Source organism: Gobio gobio (genome assembly GCF_949357685.1).
Source record: "Gobio gobio genome assembly, chromosome: 22".
Lineage (NCBI taxonomy): Eukaryota > Metazoa > Chordata > Actinopteri > Cypriniformes > Gobionidae > Gobio > Gobio gobio.
In genome coordinates, this window is record NC_137118.1 from 43,355,855 (window position 1) to 43,365,854 (window position 10,000).

Here is a 10,000-nt window from a genome sequence, read left to right on the forward strand (position 1 = left end):
ATTAACCATTATCTTGATATTTAATCATATTTAACTAATATATATATATATATATATATATATATAAAAATAAAATACTACTAATATCTTAATATTTAACTACATCCACACACACACACACACACACACACACACATATATAATTATTCGTATTAACTTTTAATAATAATTAACTACTATTATATTAATTATTAGTATTAACCATTATCTTGATATTTAATCATATTTAACTAATATATATATATATATATATATATATATAAAAATAAAATACTACTAATATCTTAATATTTAACTACATCCACACACACACACACACACACACACACACATATATAATTATTCGTATTAACTTTTAATAATATTTAACTACTAATTTATATCATAATGCTACTATTATATTAATTATTAGTATTAACCTATATCTTGATATTTAATCATATTTAACTATACATACATATATATATATATATATATATATATATATATATATATATATATATATATATATATATATATATATATATATATATATATATATATATATATATATATATATATATGTATGTATAGTTAAATATGATTAAATATCAAGATATAGGTTAATACTAATAATTAATATAATAGTAGCATTATGATATAAATTAGTAGTTAAATATTATTAAAAGTTAATACGAATAATTATATATGTGTGTGTGTGTGTGTGTGTGTGTGTGTGGATGTAGTTAAATATTAAGATATTAGTAGTATTTTATTTTTATATATATATATATATATATATATATATTAGTTAAATATGATTAAATATCAAGATAATGGTTAATACTAATAATTAATATAATAGTAGTTAATTATTATTAAAAGTTAGTACTAATAATTAATTTTACCTGCGTTTATTGTTAATAATTGCCTGGGCATCTGCTCAACATGTTCACCTAAGTTTCTAATTTGTGTAAGTAATTAGAAATAAAAATGTGTAATAAAATATATAGATATATATTTTTTCTTACAACGTACGACTGCGCACAGAATCCTGATTGGTTGAATCAAATGTCCATCATAATGAAGTAGTTCGTCCCTCCTTGATTCGAATTTACGAATCGTACTACGGCGAACCCGTATCTCATTAATAATCATTACATAGCGTTGACGTTGCTTGGCAACATTTCAGCAGTATTTACCTCATTTATATTCACGCGCCAAGCCACCTGACCAGCGTAACGCAGCTGTCAGCGAATCAGCGGACGAACGTCCTGTTACGTTATTAATATTCATGAGCCAACCTCACCATAGTAGGAAGTGATTTGTAAATACGCGTCTTGTAACCAAAGCTGTCAAAGGACTCGCTAGAGTGCGCGGGATGGCAGTAAACGTTGAGGAGAGGTGCTTTTTCGTATGTTAGAGGAGCTTAAGACACTTTTTACGAGACGTAGCAGTACTTTAATAGTAATTTAGGCACTTATTCAGGTGGATAGAAAACTCCTGAGCGCAGGTTAACGGTACCTGAGGTCCTCCGCGATGGTCGAGGTGTTTTCAGGCAGGACACTCGTGAATAAAGAGGGAGATCTGGTCGATCCAGAGGAAGCTCTCAGGAATAAAGTGGTTGGCGTGTATTTCTCAGCCGGATGGTGTCCACCCTGCCGAGACTTCACTCCGCTGCTGTGTGATTTCTACACGGAGCTGGTGGAGGAGACTGAGCCGCCTGCACAGTTTGAGATCGTGTTCATCTCCTCGGATAAATCCACAGAAGACATGGTGGAGTATTATCATGACATGCACGGAGACTGGCTGGCTCTGCCCTGGACGGATCCATATAAACAGTGAGTTGCCTTTGCATTTAGATATTGTGCGTCTGAGGTGTTGTGACAGTAACCTTTCATTTCAGCGTTCAGTCTGTCCCTGATAAGAGGTTTAATGCACACACACACTTGGAGGATTATGTTTAAAAATAGGAAGTCTATAGTTTCACTACATGTGTGCCATTATTGCACTAATCAGGTCATGGCAATTTCAGGAAATATTTTTCTTTAGAGTTTCAAGGATGGAAAAGTCATTGAAATAAAAAGAATAGAATTAAAAAGTCATGAAAATTTCTATAGAATATGGATATGTTCTGCAGATTTTTTCCCCATCTTAATTTTGAACAGCTATAATTATTTTACATGCACCTTTATATGGCTTCATAATAATACAAAACATAGTGCATTAGGGCGCTTGTACCTTTTTAATCATTTATTTGTAAAACTGAAGAAATATTTAAACTAGTTAAGGCAAAAAAAAAAAAAAAAAATTATATATATATATAAATCACAATTAGTTTTTCCCCAGCACTAATATATATATATATATATATATATATATATTAGTGCTGGGGAAAAACTAATTGTGATTAATCGCAACCAAAATATCTTAAAAAGATCTTAAATATATATATATATAATTTTTTAAATAATACAAATAACATATTTACATAATTTAATAAAACATAACATATTAACATAATTTAACATATTTTGTGTATTTATATTTACATATTAATAATACACAATACACACATGAATTATGTAAACAAAATTTATTTTGGATGCGATTAATCACGATAAATTTTTCCCCAGCACTAATATTGTGTGTATATATATATATATATATATATATAATATGGGATGTAACTATATCAAAATCTCCCGGTACGATAATACCTCGGTATAAAGTCCACGGTACGATATTTAAAGAAAAAAGACAAATGAAGACTTTTATATGTGCCATAAGTGTTTATTAAATAATAGATTTAGATCCGATAACTCACGATATTTTGAACAAAATGTAAAAAAAAAAAAAAATTTAAACTGCAATTCAAACAACAGATTTATTTCCAAAACATTAACAATTTCCAATAACTTTGTTGTAGATACAACTTAATAGTTTTTTAAAATTTTATTGAACCTTCTGTATGTAAATTGACATATATTTGTGTGTGTGTGTGTGTGTGTGTGTGTGTGTGTGTGTGTGTGTGTGTGTGTGTGTGTGTGTGTGTGTGTGTGTGTGTGTGTATGTATGTGTATATATATGTATGTATACAGTATATGTTATGTATAGCCTCTATCTATCTGTCTGTCTGTCTAGACCAGCTTTATGCATTTGCTATTTATTGCTATGTATTGAAATATTAGACATTATAAATCAAAACAATTGTTTTGCTGTTTTTATTGCAATAATAATTTAAACAATAATTTAAACATAAATCTGTCGACTTCTGTTTGGTCAAAATGATGGTTCCTTCGATTTTTGATCAATAATATTCAAAGCTGTTTCAAAAACAATTATATGTTATCTGTTTACCATAACGTGTGTGTGTGTGTGTGTGTGTGTGTGTGTGTGTGTGTGTGTGTGTGTGTGTGTGTGTGTGTGTGTGTGTGTGTGTGTGTGTGTGTGTGTGTGTGTGTGTGTGTGTGTGTGTGTGTGTGTGAGACCTTGACGTGTTTTCTGCTGTTTTCCCAGTGACCTGAAGAAGAGATACAACATCACAGCCTTACCAAAGCTGGTGATCGTGAAGGAGAACGGTCAGGTCATCACCGACAAAGGCCGAAAGCAGATCAGAGACCAGGGCCTGGCGTGCTTCAGGAGCTGGGTGGAGGTGGCAGAGATCTTCCAGAACTTTAAAGCCTAGGAATCGCATGTAAGAGATGCTTCCCGGATCCCACTGATGCTTCCCAAGGGCTACTGAAATCAACATTTACCTGCAGAACATTTATATGCAACAACCCACACGACTAGTGAAGACTTCCATTAGTGCTACTTCACACTTTACAGCAAGGTTTCATTCGTTAACATGAGCTAACAATGACCAATACCTCCAAAGCACTTATTAATCTTAGTTGATGTTACTTTCAACATTTACTAATACATTATTCAAATCAGAAGTGATGTTATTTAATGAGCTAACATTAAAGGAACACTCCACCTTTTTTTGAAAATAGGCTCATTTTACAAGTCCCCTAGAGTTAAATAGTTGAGTTTTACCGTTTTTGAATCCATTCAGCCGATCTTTGTATCTGGCGGCAGCACTTTTAGCATAGCTTAGCATACATCATTGATTCTGATCAGTCCATTAGCATCTCACTCAAAAAATGACCAAAGACACTTTCAATATTTTTCCTATTTAAAACGTGACTCTTCTACAGTTACATCGTGTGCTAAGACCAACTGAAAATGAAAAGTTGCGATTTTCTACACCTATATGGCTAGGAACTACTTTCTCATTCCTGCGTAATAGTTGCGGATCTTCACGGCTGTACCATGGCTGCAGCGGCGCAATGATATTACAGCGCCTGAAAGTAGCCCAGCTAGGTAACTTTCAATGTGACCGGCACTAAGTTCGTGTAGTTGCAGAGAAAGTTTCAGGCTTGCAGCCGACAAATTGTGTTGTGGATTTAGCTGTGTGATTAGCCATGGTTCTGTGTGTTGTAAACGGCTGTGATAGTAAGTCGAAGGTGTAACTACCACCATGTTTCACAGAATACCAACGAATCATTGCGCCACTGCAGCCATGGTACGGCCGCGAAGATCCGCAACTATTACGCAGGAATGAGAAAGTAGTTCCTAGCCATATAGGTGTAGAAAATCGCAACTTTTCATTTTCAGTTTGTCTTAGCACACGATGTAACTGTAGAAGAGTCAAGTTTTAAATAGGAAAAATATTGAAAGTGTCTTTGGTCATTTTTTGAATGAGATGCTAATGGACTGATCAGAATCAATGATGTATGCTAAGCTATGCTAAAAGTGCTGCCGCCAGATACAAAGATCGGCTGAATGGATTCAAAAACGGTAAAACTCAACTATTTAACTCTAGAGGACTTGTAAATTGAGCCTATTTTCAAAAAAAGTGGAGTGTTCCTTTTAACATTAACAGCTAATGTTAACAAAGATTAATAAATCCTGTACCAAAAATGTATCGCTCATAGTTAAACGCATTATTTAATGGAACCTTATTGTAAAGTGTTACCCTGAAGTTTAAATGACTTTACTATTATTCTTAAATAACGTGGTGGTGAATAGCTTGACTCGTCGTAGAGCATTTTGCTACTTCTTTTTTTATACAGCTGCTTTTATAAGAATCTATATGAATCTGTTCTGAATCCATGCATCTTCTCTGATGTTTGTTACTTGAAGAATAGCAGATGTTTACTGGTTCTGTTGTTATGGAACGCTTCCTATTCCTCCGTGTCTCATTAAAACGCACAACTCGTCCTCAGAGAGTCTTTTTCCACTGCGCTCTGTTCCCCGTCGGTATCTGTTTGGCTTTCAGTTGCAAAACATGCGCCGAACCCATTACTTCAGTATGTCAACACCAACGTGACTAATGGAGGCATATTGAGCAGAGAAATGAGCTGTGGGATTATGATTGCTCATATTCCTGACTAAGCAAAGCGTTAGAATTAAGATGAGACTAATCTGCCATTTCAGGGAATAAAACAACGAGTGAATAATGGACTGATACCACACCTGTTTCATGTAATGAGACAATGCAATATTCATAAAATTTCGTATTTTTTATTTAACTATTTATTTCACTGCTGTGTCATGCCACTTTCTGTAGTCACACGTTATTTGTATGCCTACATGTTATTAATAAACACTACGAATATAAAGTCATAACCTCTGGACTTTGAATGTGTGAATGACTCAAACGTTCGTTTATGGGCAAACGGCGTGATAGTTTGACCTCAAACCTTCCTAAGTGAAACTGAGTGTTGCTACAAACAACTTCCTTTCTCATTATGGTTTGGAAAGGTCATTCAAATTGTATATATTGAGTTGAACAGTTTTATGTAATATTATTAAAATAATAATTTAATATTTGTCAATTATTAATCTGTTTTATGAATATATGTATCTGTATAGTAATTTCTTATGGGTTTTTATTGAATGTGCTTAATTTCTTTTATAGTAAAAATGTGCATAGAGTTATTTGGGTTTGCAGGAGAAACACATGGAAAAAGACCTTCCTTGCCATTCATTTCTATAAAATATATACCTTTTAAATGAAATATATATTTAATATAGACAGAGAGAGAGAGACATAAAAGTATTTGTTAAAAATACATTCTATCACAGTTAATACAATATATATTTGCCATTAATTTCTTTAGAATATTAGTGATAAAGTATGTATATAGTCGTTAAATTATTTATGAAAAATATTAACTATTAAATATTTTATCACAGTTAATACTATATATATATATAGTATAGTGCTGTCAAATCGATTAATTACATTTAACATAATTTGTAAGTGTGTGTGTGTGTATGCACATGCATGCATCCACACACACACATATATATACATACACACACACACACACACACACACACACACACACACACACACACACACACACACACACACACACAAATATATACATATACAAACACACACACACACGTTTATGTTAGCAAATACATTTAAAATGTAAATATGGACAGTGAGAGTCCTAAAAGTATTTATGAAAAATATTAACTATTAAATATGTTATCACAGTTAATACAATATATATTTGCTATTCATTTCTATAAAATATTATGAATTATATATATACACACACACACACACACACACACACACACACACACACACACACACACACACACACACACACACACACACACACACACACACACACACACACACACACACACACACACACACACATATATAATATACACATACAGTCAATCGTGCTAGTGCTGTCAAATCGATTAATATCTAACATAAAAGTTTGTAAATATATATGTGTGTGTGTGTATACATACACACATATATATATATATATATATATATATATATATATATATATATATATATATATATATATATATATATATATATATATATATATATATATATATATATATATATATATATATATAAAGTTTTGAAATGTATTAATTGTATTATAGATTTTAGCTGGGTTACTGGCCTGGGCCTAAAATAATTCTCAGTTTTATGTGCAATCATGGACGGGTTTGGAGAGAGTTCGATCATCTCATTTGAATGAAACCCGGCCATGAGACCATTAGAGGAGTCATTGTCATGTTTTATGACTGAAACTGGCATCAGTGTCACAGAAACACACCCTGATCATAAAAACTGAGCTGATAAGAGGGTCTAAAGGACGAGAGCTGAGCTAGTCGGTGCAGAACCAACAACTGCTGGCGGTTAACTTCACGAATCAGTCAAATCTGAACAATAGCAAGATGGGAAGATCTACACTGTGTGTTCTGATTCTGGTTCTGGGATTTGGAGGCATCTCTGCTTCAACAGCGGGTGAGTTCTGACAGACCTGGGATTTCTGTCATTTCTGGCGGTACTATACATGTTTGCTTTACAGGAAGTGAAACACTGAAAAAAAGGGTGTAGGATGTACATTGAAACCATTTCACTCAGAAATTGCTGTTAAATTTCTCAAATAATTAAAGAAATGACAAGCAAGATTGAATTAAACGTAAAATTTTGTAGTGAAAACTAAATAGTATTTTTTTTGTGAGAAACGTACTTCAATAATCTTCGTTTACAATTCTGAAAAATCTGTGTATTCAGTATTAAAGGTGTTAATAATTCTAATACAGATGTATAAATACAAATTATATGATCAATAAGACAACATGTTTTTACATTGCTTTAACTCATCAAAACAAATTAAACTTTTTGAATAAGTACAAGATTCAACAATTTTTTTTAAGTCAGTTTAATGTCATTTAAATATAAATTACTTAAAAATCCAAGTTGATTAAAGGCAGCAACTTTAAAAAAAAAAAAATAGGTCTATGTTTATTTTAATAGGCAAAATGACTGTCCCAACCACAACCTATAAACATATAAACATGGTGAATGATCTGTGAATTTGCTAAAAGGTTATCAGGAAAGTGTAAACAGGTTTAGTTTAGGCTATTAAATTAATTCACAATATGCACACTTTTATGATTAATATACTGAAAACGGCTCCGGTTGAGTTGTTTGCATCCTTGTTTTTTAATATTCTAATATTCAAATTAGTGCTCTCAAATTGATTAATCTCATCCAAAATATATAAGTTCATGTTTACATAATATGTGTACTGTGTATAATTATTATTATGTGTATATACATACATAAATACACACACATGCATGTCTATATATTTAAGAAACATTTTATATTTTTATTTTAAATATATATACAAGATAAATTATATATACAGTATATACATGCAAATACGTCATGCATGCGTTATGCATGTGTGCATTTACATACATATATATACATATATATACATATATATATATATATATATATAATCATACACAGTACACACACATATATTATGTAAAAAAAAAACTTTTATTTTGGATGCGTTTAATCGATTTGACAGCACTAATTCCAATGAATATTAAAATAGTAATTCACACATTTAACCATAAGGCTTTAGATCAATAGTTTTAGTAAAAATGCAGGTGTGACGTTTTACACCTTTTGGTGAGATGAATGATTTCTGTTTTCCTCAGGCCCAAAGTGCAAAGAAGCCAAAGATGAAGGAAAAGGAAAGGCGAGGCTTTTGAAGTATTTCTATGATTCCCAGGCAGATTTCTGTGTGCCCTTCTTCTATAATGGAGAAGGCGGGAACCACAACCGCTTCGAGAGCGATAAAGACTGTATGAGAGCATGTTCTCCAAAAGGAAACGAACTCTACCCGAGTGACGGTAAAACAATCACCAAGTAAACACCGTATCTGTTGATTTTACATGAGTGAAACAATGTTTTATTCTTCTTTCTTCGTGTTTGGCAGAAATGGCCTGTTCATTGCCAAAGGTCGAGGGAACCTGTTTCGCCATTCTTCCTAAGTATTATTACCACGAACAAGAGCGGGACTGCCGTATGTTCTTATACAGAGGTTGCCAAGGAAACGCCAACCGTTTCGAGTCTATGGACGATTGCCGGAGGCAGTGTCTCGGTCAGTTCAAGTCTCTTTTCACCGTTTTTAAAGGGATAGTTCACCCAAAAATGAAAATTAGCCCATGATTTACTCACCCTCATGTCATCCGAGGTGTATATGACATTTTTCTTTTATATTTCATTTTTCAGTTATATTACAAAAGTCCAGGCTAATCCAAGCGTTATTATAGCAATAATATTTGCTCTGTTTTTGAAGTCCATAAAAAGTGCATCTGTCCGTCAAATAACTGCTCCACGTGGCTCCGGGGTGTTAATAAAGGCCTTCTGAAGCGAATCGATGCGTTTGTGTAAGAAAAATATCCATGTTTAAAACTTTATAAAGTAAAGTTTCGACTGACCGCCTTCCGTGTTCAATTTCGGGAAAAAGTGTTGAAAGTTCCTCTACCGATCGAAAGACTAACGAGACCAGGTCCGCTCGTCATGACGTCACGTATGCATCTTGAGTTTCACTTTCAACATTCAACACTTTTCCATGGAAGGCAATCGGCTGGATCTTTACTTGATAAAGTTTTAAATATGGATATTTTTCTTACACAAATGCATCGATTCGCTTCAGAAGGCCTTTATTAATCAGTATGGCATCCCATAATGTTGCTGAAAGGACACTAAATTGAAGAGATTTCGTCTCAGCTCAGATGAGTTGAAGTCCCCATGAAATTAACTTTTTTGGCTTTCAGTATGAATATGTAAGCCTATGAGCTGGTGTGCTCCAAAACAATGACAAAATTCACATTTAGAAGATATAAGTGTTCAAAACTTAGGCTGAATCCGAAATCGCCCCCCTATGCCCTTAAATAGGGCATTATTTGAAGGGACTGCCATTTGTAGTGGTGTCCGAAACCATAGTGGACGTTATCGAGTGCACTCATTCAATCCCAGAGCTGATGTAGACACAGCGGTTGTCCGAATTCACTCACTCGTTTTCATTAACTCCTTCAAAGTGAACTATATTAGTGGACTAACGTAGGGGAACAGTGAATGAGGGTTTAGGGGGTGATTTCAGATTCAGCC

At 33.0% G+C, this 10,000-nt stretch overlaps 2 protein-coding genes across 4 annotated transcripts in view; both read left to right on the forward strand.

The window, feature by feature from the left end:
- Window positions 1-1,286: 1,286 nt before the first annotated feature.
- Window positions 1,287-5,651, forward strand: nxnl2 (nucleoredoxin like 2). Of its 3 annotated transcripts, none has more exons than XR_013815564.1 (3): window positions 1,287-1,820; window positions 3,499-4,000; window positions 4,801-5,651. XR_013815564.1 is itself a non-coding variant. In XM_079804397.1 (2 exons), exons 1-2 carry the CDS (start codon window positions 1,519-1,521, stop codon window positions 3,665-3,667), a joined length of 471 nt encoding a protein of 156 aa, XP_079660523.1. In that variant the 5' UTR covers window positions 1,287-1,518; the 3' UTR covers window positions 3,668-5,651. The 3 variants fall into 3 exon arrangements, 1 of the variants encoding a protein (XP_079660523.1); XR_013815565.1 differs by having other exon boundaries at window positions 3,499-3,920; window positions 4,889-5,651; XM_079804397.1 differs by having other exon boundaries at window positions 3,499-5,651.
- Window positions 5,652-7,131: 1,480 nt separating this feature from the next.
- tfpil (tissue factor pathway inhibitor-like) overlaps window positions 7,132-10,000 on the forward strand; it is a 7,633-nt gene continuing 4,764 nt past the window's right edge. The window contains exons 1-3 of the mRNA XM_079805111.1: window positions 7,132-7,324; window positions 8,542-8,736; window positions 8,823-8,987. Coding sequence (XP_079661237.1) covers window positions 7,255-7,324; window positions 8,542-8,736; window positions 8,823-8,987 — 430 coding nt within the window. The 5' untranslated portion in view covers window positions 7,132-7,254. The remainder of the gene's footprint in view (window positions 7,325-8,541; window positions 8,737-8,822; window positions 8,988-10,000) is intronic.